The 23,443-nt window shown below is 42.2% G+C and overlaps 1 protein-coding gene across 10 annotated transcripts in view; it reads right to left on the bottom strand.

Moving 5' to 3' along the window:
• SLC9A9 (solute carrier family 9 member A9) overlaps window positions 1-23,443 on the bottom strand; it is a 656,685-nt gene that overhangs the window by 274,838 nt on the left and 358,404 nt on the right. For 9 of the 10 annotated variants that reach the window (XR_007477387.1, XR_007477389.1, XR_007477388.1 and 6 more), the window contains 2 exons: window positions 9,403-9,546; window positions 4,963-5,063 (listed from right to left, as the gene is read on the bottom strand). The exons of the other annotated variant lie outside the window; for it this stretch is intronic. Coding sequence is in view for 6 of the 9 variants with exons in the window: in XM_049709812.1 (XP_049565769.1) it covers window positions 4,963-5,063; window positions 9,403-9,546 (245 nt within the window). In the remaining 3 variants the exon portion in view is untranslated. The remainder of the gene's footprint in view (window positions 1-4,962; window positions 5,064-9,402; window positions 9,547-23,443) is intronic. 10 annotated transcript variants of the gene reach the window in all.

The raw sequence follows: 23,443 nt of genomic DNA, 5'->3' as shown, positions 1-23,443 counted from the left end.
TTAAGCTAAAATCATTCATTCCATTGCTCAAAAGATATTGAATGCCTAGCATGCTTCAGCCACACTGCTGGTGTTGATATAGTCCTCACAAACCTGATAGTCTAATATAATTTTGGCCCATCAATCCAAATTCTACACATCAGCTATGGTTCTATATTTCAGAACTGCAGAGAGTAAATCAAATAGCATGGTGAGGTCTAGATGCACATAAACAAACAATAGCCTTCCAGAAACTATAATGGAAGAAGTTCCCATTCATCATAGTATGCCAAAATATAAAATAGCTTAAAAAGTACTTAACAAGAAATTTGTAGGTCTAATGTGAAGACACCTATAAAAATTTACTAAGGGCCATAAAAGATGAGTTGAATAAATGGAGAGACATAACATATTCCTCTGTGGGAAGACTCAACACTGTGAAAACACCATTCCTCGTCAAATTAATCTAAAAATTTAATACAACCCCAATCATAATCCTAAAGTTATTTTCTGCTTGAAACATAAGAAAGTTATTTTAAGTCATTCTGGAATATAAATATGTGAGTATAGCAAAGAATCTCTTGAAATTGCTATTAAAAGGAACCATGGAGTTGAAATGATGAAAACAGTAAAGACCAAGAGTTCAGTGGAACAACAGAAAGCCCAGAACATATATACACATATATGTACCTACATACATGGACATTATATTGTAAATTCATAGGTTAAGTTTGAAGGGTGTTAGGATGAGTGAATAACAATCTAGGAAGAAAATCAAATCCCTACTATATCTCACACCTCATAGCAAGACAAATTCCAGATGGATTCCAATGCAAAAATAAAACCGGACGAATATTAAAAAAACGTATACATTATTATTAATAACAGTGGGCTTTATAAGTAGAAATCAATAAAATCTTGGGCTTTCAAAGGAAGAGATAAAATTAACCACATGAAACTTGAAAATGTCTATACCAACATTTTCCTTACATAAACAAATAAAGCATAACATTTAAAAGGTAAAGCCATGAATTGGAAAATATTTATAGCCTACATGACAGTCAAAAGGTTAATATTTTTTAATAGATAAAGAGCTTCTAAAATTTAACGTGACAAAAATAAGCACTTCAATAGGAAAAAAGGACAAAGGTCATAAACAGGTAGTTCACCAAGGGAGAAATAAAAATTGCCAATGACATATAATTAAAATGATTTCCTCAGTAAAAATATAATGAATTTAAATCAGAATAAGATGGAACTTGATTATCAAATTAGCAGGGGTGAATATGAGTTCGGGTGATGAAGATGTGAGTGAATGAGCTCTCTCTTACATCGCTGGTGGAAGTATAAAGGAATGCAAATTTTCTGGAGGATAACTTGGATAAATTTTTCCAAGACATTAAAATGTTAGCATTCTTATTAACCCAGGAATTTTATTTTTAGTCAGTTATATAAATAGAAGTTCATACATTAAGCTATAAGGATTACCACTGCAATCATATTAACAATGTTGAAAGCTATAAACAATCAAAAGGTTAGTATAATAAATTATGGCAAGTTAATATGATATAGTACTAGGCAGCAATTAAAACTAATAATATAGGAGAATATTTAATGCCATGAAAAACATTCACTATAAATTGTTAAGTGAAAAAAAGCAAGTTACTTAAAAATAAAAATGTAATTACCTATATGTATGCATGTATATATTTAATTACGTATATGTATTTGCAATATAATTAGATCAATTCAGACAAATACTAACAATAGTTATTAATAGGCAGTGAGAATACAGGTAACTCTAATTTTATTTCCTTCTGTAAATCTACATTTTCCAAATTTTCTACAATGTATATGCCTTACCTTGGTAGTAAGAAAAAATAAAAAATATATTCTTAAAACAGATATATTTTGTTTAAAGCAACAGAAATCCTTTTTTTTAAATGAAATCTTAGGTGAAAACCCAATCTATGGAACCAATAAGAGGGGTGAAGTAGGGGTGGTAGGCCTAGAGGCCTGCTCCCTTGATGGGCACCCTTGAGCCCTCACCTAGCAATGTCAGGGCTGGGGGAATTCTGCTGAGAACCCATTGTGTGTAAACACCGTTTCTAGGTCCTACATGATTTGTTCTCAGTGAACCCATACACGGCCCCAGGATGGCTGGTTACCACTACAGTTACTCATAAACTATTTAATAGCTCATTTCATTTAGTTCACTACATTCATTGTCATATGTTCATTCGTTAAGCACTTTCTGAAAATTTTTCTAGATTTTAGCTTTGCGTTATATTAGTTTATTTGTGGATTAGAGATAAAAAGATTTTCTTACTGCATGAAATATCCTCAGAGAATATAATTTAATTCCACACCATCAGAGTTTATTGAAGGTTGATATGAGAAATGATTACATGAAGAATGGATCTCCATCTTCCCTAAAACAATACATTGTCTGTTATGATGCTCAAAGGCCCTTACATAAAGATGTGTGTGATAAATTCCCCTAAAGTTTTAGAAAAAAAGGTTGCCCATTTTTATAAATAATTGTGACTTCCTTTTATAGTACTGTATTATTCCTATATAACTCATCATGTTTCCCTTTTGGCTTTGGCTGCCAGAAAGCTCAGAGCTATATTTATTGCCAAACCACAGCAATGAACAGCTGCCTCATTTTGTAGAAAAACTCTATCCCAAAGCACTTGAGTGTCTAGCCTCAACTAAATGGTCCCATGATATGCATGGCTCAGGTTATGAGTTGTCTCAAAGCCAATTTAGAAATAGGCAAGGATTAAATAATAAACAAACAAACACATAAGTAATTTGGACTTAGCAGGCTTGGTCTTCGGCGGTACAAAACGCTCACACCTGAAGTTTGATTTGTATCAAATGCCTTTCGGGCACGTTGCTTAATCTGGAGTACTCTTCTGGATGAGCGCTCCCCTGGGTGCAGACATGGACATTTGGGTCTTTCTGCTATCAAGGCCCACACATGTGTCCACCCACCCCATGATGCTGGCTCCTTAGAAGTGATCTGCATGGTATCCAATAAGGATATCAGGTCAAAAGCATAGCAAAAGCACAAGGCACAGATAAACTAAGAGTTTATACGTGGACCATAACCCTAAAAACATTTAAGAAAACAAGATATTGCTGAATTGGATCAGGAAATAGACAATCTTCACAAACAGAAACAATCTTAAGCATTGGGATATGTGCGCATAAGTGTGTGTCTGTGTGTTTATTAAAATGATCAACAGTAGACTAAAACATATCAGGTGAGTTAAGGTACTTCTTTACCTTTCCAGAAGGTCAAATATGTATTCTTATTGTTAACATTACTCACATCATTTTACAATATGGTAAGTGCTGAAAAGGGCATGGAATGTGGAGGAAAGGGAACCACAATTTTCTGAATGACGTATGTAAATTGTTTCCTCCATTATTTCATTTAAGAGACACCAGTATCCTTTTTCTTTGTAATGCATAAGCTCTTTAGCAACCTTTCTAATAAAACAGTAAGGCTCTAATATAATGGATGTTGTGTTAGAATGGTTTGGAATGATACTGGGCCTGGTAGGGTGGACTCTGGTAATGCAGTCTTGATTATAGTGTGATAATAACTGGCAGGTGGCTGTCTGTATCAGCAACAGACACCCTCAAAGCCTGTGGAAATAGCTTGGTTCCCATGGCTATGAAGTAAGGTGGGTCAGCTGCCCAGAGCCACAGATTATCATTACAAAAAAGATTTGCCATGGCTTTCACAGGAGAGGCCAAACCAGCCTAGAAGCAAATGGACGAGGCAGGCTTCTGGGGCCCTAAATATGTTCCTACTCCTGCGGGCCTGCCTCATATTCTATAGATAGAATTTCATTCAAGGTAGCAATGCTTGGTACCCATGAGCCCAGGCTCTAGAATCAGATCTCCTTATTTGAAATCCCAGCTCCACCACTTACTGTTGGCTGAGTAAACTGGGCATAGTCCCTAACTTTGGGTCCTTCTGTAAACAAATGAGAAAATCCATGAAAGGCAGTTAGCCAGCACCTGGCTCATGGTCTGCTTTCACTATATATCAACTTTTATTATTATTTACACTTAAAGTACCACCTTTTAAAATGCAAGTACCCAGGGATGCATACCTTATTCCCAGTTAGTACTTCGGAGGGGGGTGGGGGAATCTCACTTGAAAGTCAATTAAGATGTAGTGAGCAGCAAGGGATCCAGGACTGAAACCCAGGAGAAGCAAGGAACTAAGCCAAAGGAGAGAAACAGCTTTGAAATTTTGCTCAGAGCCACACTGATTCTTCTACATGGAAAAGTACCCAATCGTTGCAGCTAGCCAAGCACAAACCCTCGCTGTTGCAGAAAGGCAATCCAGATACAGGATGCGTGGCACCTGGGACCTTAGGGACTGCCTCTCTCTATCAACTGCTCCATCTCAGAGGACTCTACATACAGACTGTCTACAGTAAGAGACATTAATTAAACCGTGAAGCCACCAAGTTAGCGCCTTGTTTTCTGGCCTGCCATGGAGTGTATGCAAAGATTTATAAACACGGTCCGTGTGTGGAGATGAGCACACCAGGAGAGGCTGCCTTCGTGGGCGTTGCTGTTAACAGCCAATGGAAAGTCACCACCCTTTCCCACAAAGCGGCTGTGCATCCCTTCACACTCTGAGCAGAGACTCTTATTTGTAAAGTCAGCCATCACCTCAGTATACCAGTCAATCATAGATTTCAACATCCCCTTCCTGACCAGCAAGGAGAGGAGAGGAAACGGCAGTTTGGAGACTTCCAGTTGAGCTGTTGGATAAATGGATGATAGTTTTTCTTCCCCCCAGGGTGCCCAGGAGAGGCTGATTCTGACACAAACCCATAGAAAAGGGCCTCCATTTCACCTCCGGCTGGGTCAGGGAGGGGGGCATGGGGAGAGGTGGGGGGAACACATGTGTTCACACATCCAGTTTGCTGCGCTGGACGAAACACTGACCTGTTAGGCCAGCGGCCTCGGCAGACAGGAAGGCGCTCCAAGACAGGAGGAAAAACAGGCCCGTTTCCAGCATAGGGAACTCACACAGTTTGGTAAATTTGGTCAAGTGACAAAGACGCGTTAAGGGAAATAACAACTGCTTTTATGAATAAATCTCCTTTTTGGCTGTGAAAAAAACTGGTTGTGTTTTAGATGAGAGAACTAATTTTCGGAGCTGGCTGTAACTGACTGAGACTTGACTTTGAAGGCCAGCAGGAATCATGCTTCATTGCGGGCTGAACTCCTATAAAAATGCAAACTGGTGTTCAGATAAAAAAGATGTCTTACTAAGAGGATAAAATCAGCTCAGTGTAGACACAAAACTTCTTAAATTTGGACTCAGCCCTTGGGGTGTGCCCCTCAGAATACTGGCAGATCTGGGAAAACAAAGCCAAGGGGAGTGAGGCTGGGTGAGATGCTGCCAGTGTGTCAACACTGAAGGAGGCCACTGCTCCCCAGGGAGTGCTGGTCTGTGGACAGATCACTTTGAAGAGCCTTCTCTCTTGGGGATAGAAATTGAATCAGGAGGAGCATGTATGTTCAGTGACAGGGAAGCTGCCCGGACTCTCTTTGTAAAAGTAGGATGGAGGAAAATGGGTGTTGCTTCTAGGTCAAGCAAGATGCCCTTTGGCGGGCAGTGGTTCATTTTGGCCAGGATGACACTTGGTCAATAGTCTATAAATTGCAAATAGAACAAAGGCACAGTGATCTGAGTCAGGCAGAGAATGGGCTATGGGGAGATGATTAGGAGTTAGTGATGGATGGGAAAGGGCTACCTTGTAATTGTGTCCACCACTAGGCGGAAAATGCCCTGACAGGTAAAGAGATGTTAATGCTATTGCATTTTTATGTTTCTACAACAAAGTGTAAGGAAGATTCCATATTAAGAGATGTTTGGCAGCAGGGCAAGGAAGCCAAAAGTATGACCTCTGTGTTAGTAGATCTGGGTTTGAGTCTTGGCTCTGCTAGTCACTGGCTGTGTGATTTCTGAGCAGTATGTTAACCTCTGTGAGCCTTATTTGTATCCTAGGTGAACTGGCAATGAGAATAATACCTACTCATACAATGTGCAGAGTAACATGCAATGAAGATATTAAAAATGTTTTGTAAAGTCTTAGAAAGCACAAAATACTAAGGATCATGTCATGGTTGGGAGTGTGGCCTCTGGAAGGCAACTCTACCTGGGCCCATATTCATGGTATCAGCTTAGACGGGTCACTCTGCGCTTTGGTTTCCATGTCTGAAAATGGGCATAATAGTGCAACCTACCTCCTAGGTACATAAACCACTTACAATATGTTAAGCACTCAGAAGAGTGCCTGGTATATAACAAAGGATGTGTAAGTTTTTCAATTAGTGTGATTTAAATAAATTTGTTTTGTAAAACATCTTTTCTGGAAAGAGATTCAGTAAGGATCTGGAAGCAATTCTTTATCTGGAGGAAGACATGGGCTGCCCTTTGACCCTTTTCCAATGTCCCCTCTTCTTACTTGGAGGGAAGGCTTTGTTTCTAATGGGGTTTGTTCCTCCGAATTCCCTCTTCTAGTTTGTTGTAAAGAGAAGGCTCAGGCCGATTTGAGTAGCAGAATACCAACTGGGCGTAAAGTGTTCTTCTCTTTCCATGGCCTCCAGAAAGTTGTTCAGTTCTGAGTCAAGCCCTAAGCTTGTCCGGAGCCCAGGGGCCCACAATCTGAGGAGCCTCTGCCTCATTGTGGACAAGGTATCCAGGTGGTTATGGTGGAGGAATGGACTGTGCCCCTGTCTCCTTCACAGCCTGAGTTTGTGACCCAAGGCCATCAGGTGTTGCCACTATTACTGAGGCCCTGTCTCTTCCTTTTCTCCACCCCTTTCCCCAGATCTGATCCAATATCAGAGCAGACTTCCAACCTCCAGGAATTTTTACCTTCCTTATCAATTTGTTTACTTATGTGTCCATACATTCCTTGCACACTGGGCAGAAGAAAGTTCCAATCTCAGCCATTCCACCTCGTGCCGTCCCTGGGACCAAAGGCCTGGTTTTAAACCCCTGCCCTGAAATGTCCTAGCTGTGTGGACTTAGACAAGTTGCCTAACCTTATATGTCAGTTTCTTCAGCTGAAAATTGGGGGAATAACAGTATCTCCCTGCCAGGGTTCTTATAAAAACTATCTGAGATAATCTATGCAAAATACTAAGGACAATGGCTGGCACGTGGTACAGTTCTGAACATATGTAAGATGACATAATTAATATCATGTCCATTATTACTGATATGTGACTCAGAGTGAGCTACTTAACCTTCTTGAGCCTCGATTTCCTCCTGTGTAACCCGGTGTCTTACAGGGTTAATTCGAATAAGAAGATATAGATAAAGGCCCATGCTAGACATTCACTAAATGTTGTGATCATTACTATTACTCTACTCCAAACAACATGTGACCTCCATCGTCATTCCACTTAATAATTAAGAGGCAACAGGGAGTAGTGATCAAGAGCATGGTCTGTCTCTGGGTTTCACTCCTTGGGTTTGATCTTGGCTCTACTTCCAAGCTGTATGACCTTGGGCAATAGCTTACCCTTTCTAAGCTCCAGTGTCCAGTAAAAAAAGATATGACCATTGTGAAGGTTAAATGAGTTATTGCATGTAAAACAAGTAGTAGGGGGCCTGACATGTCTATAGTACTGGGTAGATTGTTAATCATTATTTTTAGTTAGAAGTCAGCCCTACATTTTCCGACTTACTTTTGTCAATGGAATTGATATTCTCCAGGGTTTCCAGGACATGACTTTGGGGTGGTCTTTTGATTCTCTCCTCTTCCTTATCTCTTAGTACCAACCAATCACTAAGTCCTAGAGCTTCTTCTAAACATTGGCCTCCTTCCCGATTTCCACCCCCCACAGGTTATCATCACAGTTTTCCTTGATCTTAATCTTCCTTCTCTCATTCACCCTACATACCAGTTCCTTATTTATGTTTTAAAAGCAGGACTTTCATTGTGTCCCTCTCTGTGGACTATAGAAAGATGCCCAGGCTCCTTTGAATAACACTCCAAGATACTCCACAAGCTGACTCCATCCCACCTGTGTCCCCTCATCTTCCACCACTCACCAGCCTGAGCCCTCAGGTCCTTTCAGGCACAACTGCCATGTGCCACGGCAGTGCCCCCTCCGCCACACCTTCATGAATGCTGGTCTTCTCCTGAATCTCTTATCATGTGGCTTTTGCCTGTATCCTACCCATTTTTCAGGTCAAGCCCAGGTCCTACTCTGCATGTAAATACTGCTTTTCAGATGATTTTCCAGAATCATAAGATTGGCCAAGAGTCTATTGGACTATCCCAGACACAGTGGCCTCATCATCATTTGAATTTTTATAATCTTACTAAGGTGGCTCTGCAGCTTTAGCACTCACTTTCCATCCAACTCTTACTGTAGAGCTTGTCTTTCTAAGTTCGTCATTAGTTGAAGGCAGAGTCCATGTTTTATTCATCTTCTGACTTATCTTAGAAAACTTTAGTAGAACCTAGCCTTTTAGCAGTTGTTCAGTGAACTGTTAGGCTAGTCCTCATGAAAAGAGACCCCAACATTTTGCTTTCCTTGCCTTGATCCCTGACCCTTCTTACATCTTTCTCCTTTCTTACTTCTCTTTCCCCCCCAAGGTCTCTGGTCCTTTGTTCTGCCTCTTCTCTGTAGCCTCAGTTAACACTTGACATTAGCCTTCTCTGGCTTTCCTCTTCAAATCTGACTTATTTTTGCCCCCATCCAACTGCTGTGAGTGAAGAGCTCACCAGACCAGCTTCTTTCCCCGGCTCAAATCCTCTAGGAACTTTACCCATCCTCCCACCTCTCTGCTGAAAAAGAGGGAGTAAGATGACACAATTGCCTGGATGTGGCAAACATCATTTCTGCTTGGCTTGTTGTTCCCCTTCCATAAAAGAGCTATGCATGCTCGTTTAAACTCACAGTCATCTTTGGCTTGGCCAACCCTGTGAACTAGTGCTTGATACAAGTTTGAAAAGGAGGCAGAGAACACTTAGTTTATCATTCCCAGTCAATCATGCTTTATTCTTGACCTTAGATCTTCAGTTCTTCCTCTTGACCTTAATATATCCAAGCCTGATACCCCCTGGTCACCTATATTCCTAGGTGGGAATTTTTTTAAGACTGTTGCTATCCTAGGATCAGACAGTATGAGCCGTGCTAGAACTGGCCTTGGACAGGAAAAGAGCCTGGGCCCCTCTTCCACTGGTACCGACCTATGCTTCGAGGGGTGGCTCGGAATCAAGATGGCTCCAGCGGTGCCGTACTGCGCTCGAACGAGACTATCTAACCATTTCCTAGCCTGGAATTTGTCAGTCCTCAGAAACATTCCGGGGAAGTTGACTGCTCTGAACAGTCCCCAGCTTTCCACACAGGACAAAGGATATCAGTGCCGTGACAACAGCATACGCAGACCCCATTGCAAATGAGCCGGCGAAGATCCCCAGGAAATTCCCCACGGACTGGAAGAATGCGGCAGCATCAAATGCATTCGGATTCTCCTTGGGACTGTAAATGGATATAGAACTGAAAAGAGAAGAGGGTGACGGTTAGTCAGCGACTCCCATCTCATGGCCCAAACACCAGAAGTCAGAATTTAGCACCCACTTTTGGGAAGGGCACGTTTTCCTATGAGGTTAGGTGCTGGTTGGAAGCTTTCAGGGGAAACGGATGAGGACAGGGAGAGGTGGAGAAGGCAGAAAGCTTTCCGCTTCCTTACAACCCAATCCCATGGTATCTATATATTGCTGCCCATCAGTAAACATTTTTATATAGGAAGGGTCGTAAGGAATATTGTTTCTGAGCAAACTAGGCATTAAAACATGGTAGGCGTATAAGGAATCTGCTGAGGAGATAGATAACTGTGAATTATTTAGGGCCCATATGTCTTCAGTGCTGTTAAATATTCACAAATGTTCCTGATAAAAAGTGCACTTTTATGGCCTGTGCACAAATGGATGATACAAATCACAGCATGTACAAAATATTCTGCTGTGATCTTGTCATAAACCACAAAACATTGCTCCTCTCCAGTGTAACCCTTCAGAAGCAGAGCCCAGAGGACGTTCAGAGCATCACAGTATTAACCCCTGGGGAGAGACAAACCCCTCATTTTCCCACTGAAACAAATGGCAGCAGCTGCCTAAGGTCATCGTTTATACCCCAATTCTGATGGCTGCCAACAGATTTATATCCACAGAGAAAAGTCAATCCACCAATAGGCAGTCTGTTCACTTAAATAGTTTTGAGGAAGTCATATTTGCTATTTTCTTTTTGTAACCAGGGCCTCAAATCCCACAGTGTTAATGTAAAGGACAAGGTGTGTCCTATTTTAGGAAACATGAGCTCCGTATTGTAGCATCAAAATGAACAGATGTGCTAGAACCAGTAGCTTTCGGGAGACTAATGAAGTAACTTTTCAGATTTTTTTTTTTTTTTGCAGTTTTTATTTTAATACAAGGTCTTTAAAGCTAATCAGACAAAATCAATAGTTTCTCAGCGGCTGGGAGGCACCTTGTAGCTCTTAGAGAGCAAGCAGTACACCAGACACACGGACTTGAGATTAGATAGGATTTTACAGAGATGTAACTGAATCTCTTGTGACTTGGATGATGAGAGTACGTTAACTCCCTGACCTGACTTTTTGTGTCTAAAGACTAGTTAAGAGAGAACAGGGAGAGTGGGTTCCAATTCTCCTCCAGGAAAATGTGTGGCATAAAAAAGGTAGTTTTAATGTTTCTAGTTTTTCCCTGGATATCTTTAAACCCTCAAAGTAGGCCAAACACTTCTGCTTTTTTTTTTTTTGAATTTTATTTATTTTTTTATACAGCAGGTTCTTATTAGTTATCCATTTTATACATATTAGTGTATATATGTCAATCCCAATCTCCCAATTCATCACACCACCACTTTCGCCCCTTGGTGTCCATACGTTTGTTCTCTACATCTGTGTCTCTATTTCTGCCCTGCAAACCGGTTCGTCTGTACCCTTTTTCTAGGTTCCACATACATGCTTTAATATACGATATTTGTTTTTCTCTTTCTGACTTACTTCACTCTGTATGACAGTCTCTAGATCCATCCACATCTCTACAAATGACCCAATTTCGTTCCTTTTTATGGCTGAGTAATATTCCACTGTATATGTGGACCACATCTTCTTTACCCATTTGTCTGTCGATGGGCATTTAGGTTTCTTCCATGACCCAGCTATTGTAAGTAGTGCTGCAATGAACATTGGGGTGCATGTGTCTTTTTGAATTATGGTTTTCTCTGGGTATATGCCCAGTAGTCGGATTGCTGGGTCATATGGTGATTCTATGTTTAGTTTTTTAAGGAACCTCCATACTGTTCTCATTGTGGCTGTATCAATTTACATTCCCACCAACAGTGCAAGAGGGTTCCCTTTTCTCCACACCCTCTCCAGCATTTGTTGTTTGTAGATTTTCTGATGATGCCCATTCAAACTGGTGTGAGGTGATACCTCATTGTAGTTTTGATTTGCATTTCTCTAGTAATTAGGAATGCCGAGCAGCTTTTCATGTGCCTGTTGGCCATCTGTATGTCTTCTTTGGAGAAATATCTACTTAGGTCTTCTGCCCAGTTTTTGATTAGGTTGTTTCAAACACTTCTGCTTTGATCATGTAATTGGATAAGGAAGATGAATGTGGATCTCAAATGGAGCCCTGTTATGTATATGAGAAAGGGATTGCCTTTGAAGTGTTCTTCTTTTTGTAAAGTGTTGTGCTTTGCAGAAAAAAAAGGAAAAGCAAACCCATATTTGGGTCCTTTGTAGCTGACAGTCCTGGGAAAGGGTGTAAAACCCCATGGCCATTCGGAAACTTGGTGCCCATGGCTGCGTGTGTAAAAAAAAACAGTAGTGATGAGGAAACATTCCAGTTGCTATCTGTCTTTCAAACAAAGGTTTTTGCACAGTAACACAGTTTTGTAAATAATTCTGTTAATTCCTAAGGCTGCTCCCAGCAGATCTGATCCTTAGAACAGGAATCTCTTCAACCCCATCTTCACCTTTGCACTCGCTGGAAGTGTTTTCTCTGTCCCGATGCTTCCCTAGCTTGAAGCACCGCCATCACTTCTTTTGGCCATATTCCGTATCATTACTTATGTAATGTTTGTTCTTAAATCAACTCATTTTTATTCAAATGCAAAAGCTTTTATTAAATAATATTTACGAAATCATAGTTTTGAGTTGCTTCATATATTGCTTTTTAATACACATGAGATTATGTAATTATTAAATTTGAAAAACAAAGTTCCCCTTTGTGTCACCTAAAATCATCTGGGTATCTCCACTGGTTCATAGTCTGCATTTTGGGAGATGCTGTTTTCTTCCTGGGCTCTGATCCCCACCCAAAAGGGTGAAGTCAAATTTCATACCTTCCCTGTGAGATCTGATTGAACTGAAGGGAAGAGCTTACTTAATTCTCCTTGACCTATGGAGACTCGTTCATTGATTTGCCAGCCCTAAAGCACTTCAGGATGTTAGTCGAGATGCATGGGGTACCTGCTATGTACCAGGTGATGGATTCGATGCAGGGAGTGGTGGGCAGGCAGGGAAGGGCATGGAAAGGAGAAGCAGAACTTGAGTCAACAAACATTTTACTGACCATATGCAAGGCATAGGCGGAGAAGCCTAAGATAGAGAAGACAGCTAGCTCATGTCAGTCACAGTGCTGAGAGTGATTGTGAGAGATGTGCAACATTTAATGGGGCAAATGAGGAAAGGGGCACTAGTTTAGAATAGAGGGGATGGCATTTGATCAAGTCAACAGTCAGTGATGGGAAGCAGGCATTCCAGGTAGTGGAAAGGGTGGAAGCAAAGGCAAGGAGGCAGGAGAGTTGAGGGCACTTCAACGTGGAACTATATAGTGATGGCTGGAGCCTGGCAGCACATATGTGGGCACTGGTGGAGGGGTAAAGGCAGGTAGCTGGCATCACTCAGAGCTTTAAATTCCACCTTAAGAATATACAAAAGCCCTCACATTTATGTAATATTTAGTCCTCTTATGCCTTCATTATAACTGTATTTGATCCTATAACATCTCTGCCAGGTAATTAGGGCAGGTATATGGTCATCCGTCTTTTTCTTTCTTTTCTCCCCCCTCCTTTTTAAAAATAAAATACAGAAACGAAGAGTCAGAGAAATGAAGATCATATAGCTACTAAGTTCAAAATGTAGATTTCTTGTTTCTCCCTTGAAAAAGTGATCTTGTTGGGAGGCAAACATGAACCCACATCAGGACCGTTGAGTGAGTGTGGTTCTGATTCTAAGGGCAATAGGAGTTCAGGCACCAGAACCTTGGATTCCATGTGTGGATGGAACACGAGAAGCACTCTCCCATGTGCCAGGAGAGTGTGGAGCACCTTGCATGGGGCAACAGAGCCCTCCTCTCCCATCCCACTAGCAGGTGAGACGCAGGGCTCCTCCTGGAAACCTGCTTTCGTGCCTGCCTTCTGCTCCTGGACTTCAGCTTTGCTAGGCCTGGCCTGGGTCTTTGTCCTGCTTCTATGCCCAGGACACAGCCTGATGCCCGACCCGTGGCAGGTTCTATAAAGGTTGAGGGAACGAGGGCAGGCTGACTGGAAAGCAGGAAGGAAATAAGGAAGAAATGCAGGAGGAGAAGAGGCTTGCAAAAGCTAGTCATCTTTCAAATGGATCATCATCTACAAGAGTTTTTATTAGGCATTGACTATATGTAGTCATGTTGTGGGTACTTTTAGGGTTATCAATGCAAACTTGAAGTTAACACTTGAGACTCTTAGTTTGAGCCTCAAAGATCTCATCCTTATTGGCTGTATGGCCTTGGTTAAGTTACTCCATCACTCAGGCTCGGTTTCAAAGTCTATAAAACGGCCATAACATTACGTATCCCACAGAAATGTGTGAGAATATGAGGTACATTTAAAAACCTATAAAAAAAAATAAGAGGGACTTCCCTGGCAGTCCAGTGGTTAAGACTCCATGCTTCCATTGCAGGGGGCACGGTTTCGATCCCTGGTTGGGGAACTAAGATCCAGCATGCCTCAGGATGTGGCCAAAAAAAAAAACGATTAAGATTAAAAAAAACCCCACAAAGCCTATATATTTATCTGATAGGTTGTAGGGCCATTCATTGAGTGCTGATTATGTGCACAAAAAATAGGCTCTCAGTGAATGCTGGCCATCATCACCATCACTGCCATGATCATCATCATTCTGCTAAGAACTTCCACAGGCTCACAATGAAAGAGGGCAGAGCGCTGTGGCTGAACAAGGCCTTGGTTCCAACTACGGGCCGATGGGGTGTGGGTCCCCTCCCAGAACACTGTGCTTCTAGGTTGCTGCAGAGGGAAAAGTCACTTTTGCATGGGAACATCAGGGTCTCCAGGGAGGAAACGGCCATAGAAGTGACGCCAGTAGGTTGTCACATTTTGCGCGGGGCTCTTGGGTCCGTGGATTAAGGAGGAAAGGAGCGTCCTCAGCAGCCTGGACAGGGATGTGCTCCAGGACAAGAACAGGCCAGGAGACTGAACTTGAGTCACATCTCCCCAAGTTTAGCAGAGGACATTCTGCAGGCAAAGCCCTCTGGCTGCTGGTGAGGAGTGAGGCAAAGAAAGCAGGGGCCTTATGTCCCAGAGACATTGTATCTCTCCTGACTGCCAGGATTTTAGGAAGTTGTTCCTCCAGGCTCTAAGCCCTGGAAAGGAGGCATCTCTCTGGGCTCTGGTTTTCAGCTTCAACACTAAGTCTCTGGATTATGGAGCAGCAGTTGCAGAGGGTGTTTTCGGAAATGACCAAGGGTTTGGGTAGCATCTGTAGAGTTCTCTAACTTCAACCTGAGAAAGGACGGAAGATCATGTTCTAACGGTTTCGGCACTTTGGACTTAAAAAGGAAATACCTCCTCCCGTGCACCAAGGGAGATGCTTGAACCATTAGCGGATGCAAATATCAGAGAGGGGAGAGGCAGGGAAGAGGAACTGGACTTTCTGCTTATCTGTGTGGTGCTTGCCCTTTGGGACACCACTCTGAAGAGGCACTGTTTACAGCACATGCTGGTGAAGATAGATCTGTGATCTGCAGATTTCTGGAAAACAATGTTTGAGTTGGATAGAACCGATATCCTTGAAAATGACATGACCGGAAATACACAGTGGTGTTTAAATATTCATCTGATAAATTGGATATAAGTCCAGGTTATTGATTCTGAATCATTCTGTTCAGGAACAGATTATTCACCAAAAACTATTTTGATGGTAGTGTATTGCATACAGTCTCAGAAATAAATATGCGTATCTTTTATTCAAAATTTTTGAAATAGATGAAATATCCTAAATTCCTTTGATGATAGCCACATGAATAAGGATCACACTGCTCGTTGTATCTTTTTTTTTTTTTTTTTTTTGCGTTACGCAGGCCTCTCAGTGTTGTGGCCTCTCCCGTTGCAGAGCACAGGCTCCGGACGTGCAGGCTCAGCGGCCATGGATCACGGGCCCAGCCGCTCCGCGGCATGTGGGATCTTCCCGGACCGGGGCACGAACCCGTGTCCCCTGCATCGGCAGGCGGACTCTCAACCACTGCGCCACCAGGGAAGCCCTTTGCTGTATCGTTTAAGACTCACAGACAGAATCGAAACTCCAGTGTTTCTCAACAACCCATCTTCTCATCTTTACGATGTTCCTACAGGAACCCCCCTGGCAACTTAGGTAGCGTTAAGGGCATAGTATCTGAATCTGAGATCTGGGTTGAAATCTCAGCTCTGCCACTTACCGGCTGTGTGAACTTGACCAAGTTACTTAGACTATAGGCACCTCAGTTTCCTATGATGATGATAATTAAAAAAATGATAATAAAATGAGGATGATAATAATAGTACCTATCACAGAAGGTTGCTATGAGAAGTCAATCAGTTAATGTTTATAAAGCATTCAAAATGGTACCTGGCACATAGTAAGAACTAGATAAGCATTTCTTAAGTTAATCATCCTTCTTCAAATAACCCATTTCCTCCCCCTCCCCCTTCCTCTTCTTCTCCTTCTTCTTCGTCATTGTGTTGTCTGTCTTTCCGTCTCTTTCTCAAACTGAGAGATTGGTTTAGTTCTAAAAGAAGTATCCCAAACTAGATGTCTAATGAGTACCTCAACCAAAACAGAACTGAGATGTCATCACCTGTCTCTCTCACACTCTGACTGGTCCTTGGTCTAGAATCTCTTGGTATCAGGGATCATTTGATCATACAAATTGTTTTGTGTAGAATGGCATGTGGCACATATGCTCAATAAATGCCAGCCATGAGGAAGAAGGAGAAGGGAGGCGAGGAGGAAACGAAAGAAGAGGAAGTAGTGAAGAAGTTATTGCAATCATGCTGAGAGTGAAGATGAGATAATGTATAGAAAGTATTCTATAAATGGAACACCATCACTGCCGCCAATGCCATCCCTTCCAAAACTCTGGCCATCTTCCCATTCTGGACCCTACGGAGTCATCGCTCTCCTGATTCTTACAATCTTTCTCAAGACCACCCAGCTTCCATCACCACCCACTCCTGTTACTCTTTACTGCTACTGCTAAAATATTTTCCCCATAATTTTCCCTCACAGAAACTACTCAACAACCTCAAGCTCCTGGGCAGCCTTCGTTCATAATGATGTTCGCCTCTGACAGGTCCTCCCAACTCCCACAATCTACTCAATATTCTGGGTGCCTGATTGGGACAACCTGCTTCTCTTATCTCCCAGTCCAGTCTCACTTCTCTTGTTAACATGAATCAATGCCACTTTAAAATTTTAAAAGGAAAGTTTTAAGCATATACATCACATCCCTTTTTGAATTTCTATGAATGTAATCAAGAAAAAGATGGGAAGATGATTACTATAGCCAAAGATATACAAAAAGGACCTTCCATTTTCTCTGCCAAATCTTTAATCCCTAACAAAAAAATTTAAACTACTAGGACCAGTTTATTACAGAGCTCTTGATTCTTCCAACTGTACTGTATTGAATCCTTCTTTGTGCTGGGTGTATAGTTCCATCAATGATGTCTTGGTCAAATTCCATTATTCAGTTCCTTTCGGTTATCACAACTTAGTGCTGTCCAGCTTAAAACCTAAATCTTCAAAGCAAGGTTCTTCTTCTCCCTGCAGAATATTCTAGAACAGCAGGCAGGATGACTTGAAAGGGAGGAGTGGCGCACTTGGTGGCACAGTGGTTAAGAATCTGCCTGCCAATGCAGGGGACGTGGGTTCAAGCCCTGGTCCAGGAAGATCCCACATGCCGCGGAGCAACTAAGCCCGTGCGCCACAACTACTGAAGCCCGTGAGTCTAGAGCCCGTGCTCCGCAGCAAGAGAAGCCACCATAATGAGAAGCCCACGCACCACAAGGAAGAGTAGCCCCGCTCACCGCAACTAGAGAAAGCCCACGCACAGCAACAAAAACCCTATGCAGCCAAAAAAAAAAAAAACAAAGAAAGTGCTCAGGAATGCTCCCCTCCACCTCCCTCCTGAGCACCAGCGCCCCCTGGTGTTAGAGGCATGGAGGAGTGATGGGGAGCCAAGCTCTCCACCTTTTGTGGCCAATTGTTTGGCCACAATGGACAGGGTCCCTGGCCTCACTCTTGTCCCTGCTTGGTCCGTTTCTTGGAAGCCCCTGCTGACATGGTGGCACCTCCAATTTATGAAGAATCCCCTCACAGGGACCATTCAGTTTTCCTTCTGCCTTGCCAGCTGTATATATTCCCAGCCCTTTTCTATGGCTTGGATCAGGGCCCCTTGGGGAATTCGGTGGCTCTCACACCTCCCTTGATCTCCAGTCCCCTTTAGTTGGGGCACCCCTGAGCACCCTCCATGGACCATGGAGCACTCTTCTAGGAGGGCTCACCTTGCCCACTCCCCAAACACAGCAAACTAGGGAGCCTTCAGGTCCTGCTGACACAGAGGACTCCAGCTGACTCCTTCCAGAAATCTGTAGGGCAGTCCCTGTGTTCTTCTGCTCTCTCACTCCAAGAAGACACATCCAAGAACCTCCTTCCCTGCTCTATTTTGAGAGGGGCTCAGCCCCTCTGCAGTTCCTCCCCTGGGGACAAGCTGGCAGCCTTCCTCTTGCAGGCAGCCTCCATCTATTGGGGTGATTCCAGTGGCGTTCCTTCCACTTGACTTAGGGGAGAGGAAGCTCCCTCACGGGGAGGGGTGACAGCTTCATACCTCAAACACTGCAGTCTCTCCAAGGAGGACCCCCTTTCTTTCCCACTCCTTTCATACACTGTTTTGAGACCAAGGAGATGGGGTAGGAATTGGAGGAAATGAGGCTGATTCTGTTGCCAATTAAGCCTGTTGGGAGGTGTGTGGTTCTAAGTGCTGGGGACCGCTGATGCTCCTTTTAGTAGGGAGGCATTTAGCAACTTTTGTTTCAGGTCTGCTTCCTAAACCCAGTTTGGAAAACAGGCAAAAACCCACAGGATGATGCATCTTGTGACCTTTATGTCCGGATGCTTCTAGTTTCTTTCCTCCCCATCTATCTAGAGTTGCCTTGTCATTCCGCTCTGAAGGATACATTTTAAGGAGAAATGCAACATAGAGGGGTGATGGAAATTTGTAAAAGCTGCTCTGTTTGGTTGGCCCTGAGTTTCACAGGGAAGAAAGTAGAAGAAAAACTAATTACAGTGCTATTTTGTGTTTAAAATTGTTTATCTCCCCCCCAAAAAGAAACAAGTGGATCCTTATCTATTATTTACCTTTTAATAACTCTACCAACCTGCGCTTTCTCAAGAAGTTGCTTAATTATGAATAAGGAATTGATTTTATGGGGCCAAGAATTGTGTGAACACATTGGAATTCATTCTGGCATCTGCTTGCCCATTATTCTGGCTTATGTCCTGCCAAAGGCTGATGAAGTTCTGTCAAGAGAACCTGCTGTAAAGCATAATGACTTCAGGAACTGGGGGCATTCCAGGCACCCTGGGAAGTTAGAAAAGTTGCCTTTTAATAATAAGTTGTTCTGGCCAGAAGTTCACTGAGCTTGAGTTAGAACCACAGGGTCTCACCTTCCCAAGGGCAACAGCCCTGCAGGGTCAAGGGCTGTGTTTCAGGAGGCACATTAATGAACTCTTGCAGCTTCTGAAGGACTGTTTAGTTAATGACCGCTCCCTTAGGGTCCAAATTCACACCAAACAGTGATTTTTCCAAATCCTTGACAAATATCACTTTGCCATTTTGACGTCTGGCACCACAAGACACGGAGAATTTTGTGGGAAGTATGAGTTAGTATATCATGGCTGCCCCCAGAATAATATGATCTCAGGCTGAATTAATGGATTCATTCTAACAACAAATGTTTCTTGAGCACCTACTATGTGCAGACATTTTTCTAGACACTAAAGATCCAGCAGGGAACACAACCTTCTGACCTCATGTTCCTTACGTTCCAGTGGAGAAATCAACATAATAAATAGCTAAGCAAGTAAACATATGATTTAAGGGCAGAGGAGACAGAAAAGAAAAAGAAAGCAGCGTGAAGGGATGGAATAGAGAGTGATGAGGGTGCTGTTTTACTTAGGATGGTCAGGAAAGGCTTCTCTGAAAAACATTATTAAGTGGAGTCCTGCATGAAAAGAGAGGGGAGAGTTTTCTAGTCCTTGAAGCAGAGGCAGTGTGGCTGGAGGGGAATGGGCAAGGGGAAAGTGGTAGGAGACAGGGCTGGAGACTGGGCTGGGGCCAGGTCTTGTGGAAGTTTTCAGGACTTTCTTAGGACTTAGGATTTTCCTCTAGGGGTGAAAGGGCATCCACTGGAGGGTTTGGGGTAGGGGAGCATGGTATAGAACATTCCAGGTGAAGGCTATGTTAATAACAGTAGAGGAAGCTGGACACGAGTCAGCATGGTCCCGTTGTCCTCCCCCATGGCTGGATCAGACGGGGCTTTCTTCTTTGGTCTGGGTGGCACCATCTGAACGAAGCCTGACACACCATAGCAGACCACAGGAGAAAGAGTAGGGTGGTGGGGAAGAAGAAGTAAGGAAGGAGGGGAGTTTAAAGGATAGATGAGTTTAGCAGAAACAGCTACAGTGAGCATTTGAAAGGTGGTCATGCAGAGGAAGGACTGGCCTCGTTCTTTGTGTTTCCAGAAGGCAAAGTAAAGTCCACGAGTGAAACATCAGAGGGTGAAAGATTTCAGCTTTATATTCTATTTCAGAATTTCCTAATTCTTAGATCTGATGGAAAACGAAATGAGCTCTATAAAAGTCAAGTTCTCTGTCGCTGGAGATACTTAAACATAGAATGAAAGAGTTACCTGTCAGAGTGTTATGGAGAAAATTCATGCACTAGACAGTTGGGTAATATGGCCTCGAGGAACCTCCCGCCCCCAGGGTCATTGACTCCCTACCTATTTCCAGCTTCCTCCAGGACTATCAAGAGAGGGGTGGAGGGTACTTGGCTTTCTGGGCTACCCAAATCCTGCCATTGGAAATGGCTGAGTATTCAGCGAGCAAGGGGCGGTACTTCAGTGGGGATGCAGTGAAGGCACCGATGATTTAGGTGGGAGCCATGTTGATAATGACATCAAGAACAGTTACAAATTTCAGCACGGAATAAAGTCTTTGACAGATTCCTAAGTGGCTCTGGTCCATTAAGTTCCAACTTTAAAGTGACAAAGAGAGCTCTGAGCTTAAAATTGGTTAAAAGGGAAGAAGAGTTAAAGGAGGTTTGTTATGAATTATATGTACATTTTCTTTGAAAGGACATCTTAAATTACTTTGCGATTCAGCCTGAAAAGTCTTGTCAGAATTGGATTAGTCTGCGGGCTTTGAGAAATTTTCTCTTGCACCTAATATTGAGAGGAAAGTGAATCAGAGATAGTCCTAAAGATAAAAGTAACTCGCAAATACTCTTCTTATTTTGTTTGCTTTCTTTCTTTCTTTTCTGAAGCAGAAAGAGGAATTTGAATCCCACCACTGTGAACCTATTTAAAAGAGAGAGAGAGACGCTAATTCTCATGATCTAATGGGAACTTGAACCCTTTCTCCAACTTTTCAGTTCCTTTAATCCTCACTAATGAAATCTTAGCTCCAAAGAGTACTGTAATATGTGAAACTTTTAGTCATAATAGATATAAAAAGATATAGAAAAGTAGGTTAATTGCCACTAAAGATGGAAATCTAGTTAAAATTAAAATATAATCATTAACAGGTGTAAGAAAGACCAAATATTAATCCCCAAGGTTGAAATGGAGAAGGGGGTCAGGTGCTCCAACATTTACTGAGAACTCAAAATACAGATTATTCGCTGTATTTGTTACTACGGAGCATTCACTATGTGTCAAGCTCTATGTTAAGCATTTTTATAAACATTATCTCACTGAACCCTCACAGTGACCCCCTGAAGTAGGTGCTATTATGATTTCCATTTTATAGATGAGGAAACTACGGCTTAGAGAAATGAAGTAACTTTATATATCTCACCTCATTTGATCCTTCCAAACATGTAATGAAGAAGAAAGTATTTGCATTTTAGAGATAAACAGACTCAGGGATGGTAAATCATTTGCCCCAAGTAACTCACTAGTAACTGGAGCGGCAGCCATTCAACTCAGGTCTCACTAGTGAAAGCCCGTGTGCAATGTAGACTGGGACGTGAAAACACTTGCATCCGTCGCCTGAGTGTACACACAGATAAATAACTCAACAAACGTTTCACGTTCATAGGATAGAGGCAAAGACTACTCACAGAAGGTTAAGATTTTAGGACTTCTGGTACTAATTTGTAAGAAAAAAACTGCATTAATGAATATATTCATTTCGATATGAGGAGTTTTGCTGACCACCTACTGCTGCTTGGAGGCCAGGATTTCTTCATGGAGGGCTCTTCTCCACATCGAATGAGTTTGTTATGAAACTATGTACACTTCATGTCTCTTGATGTTCATGGCAGCACCAACTCAGGCCTCACATCACCTCATGCAGTTGTTCATGCTGTGCTGCCATATGGTGACTACTGTCTCTTTATAGTAATTACTTACTTGTGTCACAGTGTCTTCATCTAAAAAATGATGATAATAACAATTGTGCCTCCTTCATAGAGTGGGGATTAACTGGGTTAATACGTGTACAGTGCTTCTACTTGGAACATAGAATGCACTCCATAAGTGTGAGCTGTTATTATTGTTGTTGCTGTTATTTATATCAATATTATTGTTGGAATGATTATCGTTCACCATTTGCTCAAAAGAAATCAATAAAAACTGAGCTCTTCTTCTAAGACTGTAGAGGCATTCAAGGAATTCCAATTAAGGTGTCAGAACATTATGAGTCTTCTGAGGTGGAATGAGTAATACATTTAGAGTTAGATCATGTACTGAATTCATCTTTTTCTTAATGAGGTCTGTAAAGCAGAAGGTTATCGGGATGGTATCAAAAAAGAAGATGCATGTAAATTGTTAATAACAGTTAAGACCAAAAGATCCACGGCTGTTTTACAAATCCAGCAGAGTTTAACTTCCAGCAGCCTTGCTGGAGAAGGGGACACCAAGGTAGACATACCACAGAAATCCCGCTGCTATACCTGAAGCAAAAATGTTCATGAACAGAAAGTATCTAATGAAGTTGTATAGAATTGTGGGTCAGCAACAATCAAGGAAAAATCATGAAATCGATGGAGCTGCTTTCATGGCGATCACCAATTCACAGCTCACTGCACGCTACATAGAGATAAAAAGAATCCGAAAACAGGCACTTGCTTTCATTGGGGCCTGCAGTGTTTCACAGATGCTGTGGGCTGAGGACAGAGAGATGAGGGGCTGAATGACACACTAGCTTCCTCTGGCTGGGTCAAAGGACTTTTCATAGACAATGTCCTATGAAAAGCTTTCCTAATCTGGGTGCCTTTCATTCCTGTGTTAAACAAAACTCACTCCTGTTATAAACAGCTTCCTGAGACAGCCTGATGGAGTTTCACCTGGTGACAAGCCAACTCCCAGAAAATATTTGCACTGATCAACTCATATTCCCAGATCCTTCTCCTGTGCTTCTATTTATTAGCAATTAAGTGAGCATCTGGGCCCCAAATCACAACCTAATTGAGAATCTGCATCCCTAAATAGAGCTGCAACTAAATAGAGTTGCAGATAATTTTGCTTGAGTACAAGTTTATCTTTGGGGGCAAAGCACATAGGTATGTTGCCTCCCCTCTACAGATTTTGATTTTATGTTTGAAGCATGGGAGCTGTGGACCAACAAATCTTACCAAAGAGGGTTTTCCTTTCACATAATGCTTTTAAATTACATTATATGTGTCTAGCAGTTGCTATAAAGTATATATTGCAGAATGCTAAAGTTCCACAGTAGAGTCATCTCTGATACTGCATCTTCAGGATACAGCTTTATCTAGAATAACAATGTAGACTTCACAGTATATTTGAATCTCAAACGAATACAATT

The sequence above is a fragment of the Orcinus orca genome, chromosome 5 (genome assembly GCF_937001465.1).
Source record: "Orcinus orca chromosome 5, mOrcOrc1.1, whole genome shotgun sequence".
Lineage (NCBI taxonomy): Eukaryota > Metazoa > Chordata > Mammalia > Artiodactyla > Delphinidae > Orcinus > Orcinus orca.
The sequence above is the reverse complement of the archived record's forward strand: the minus strand, read 5'-3'. Positions and strand labels throughout refer to the sequence as shown.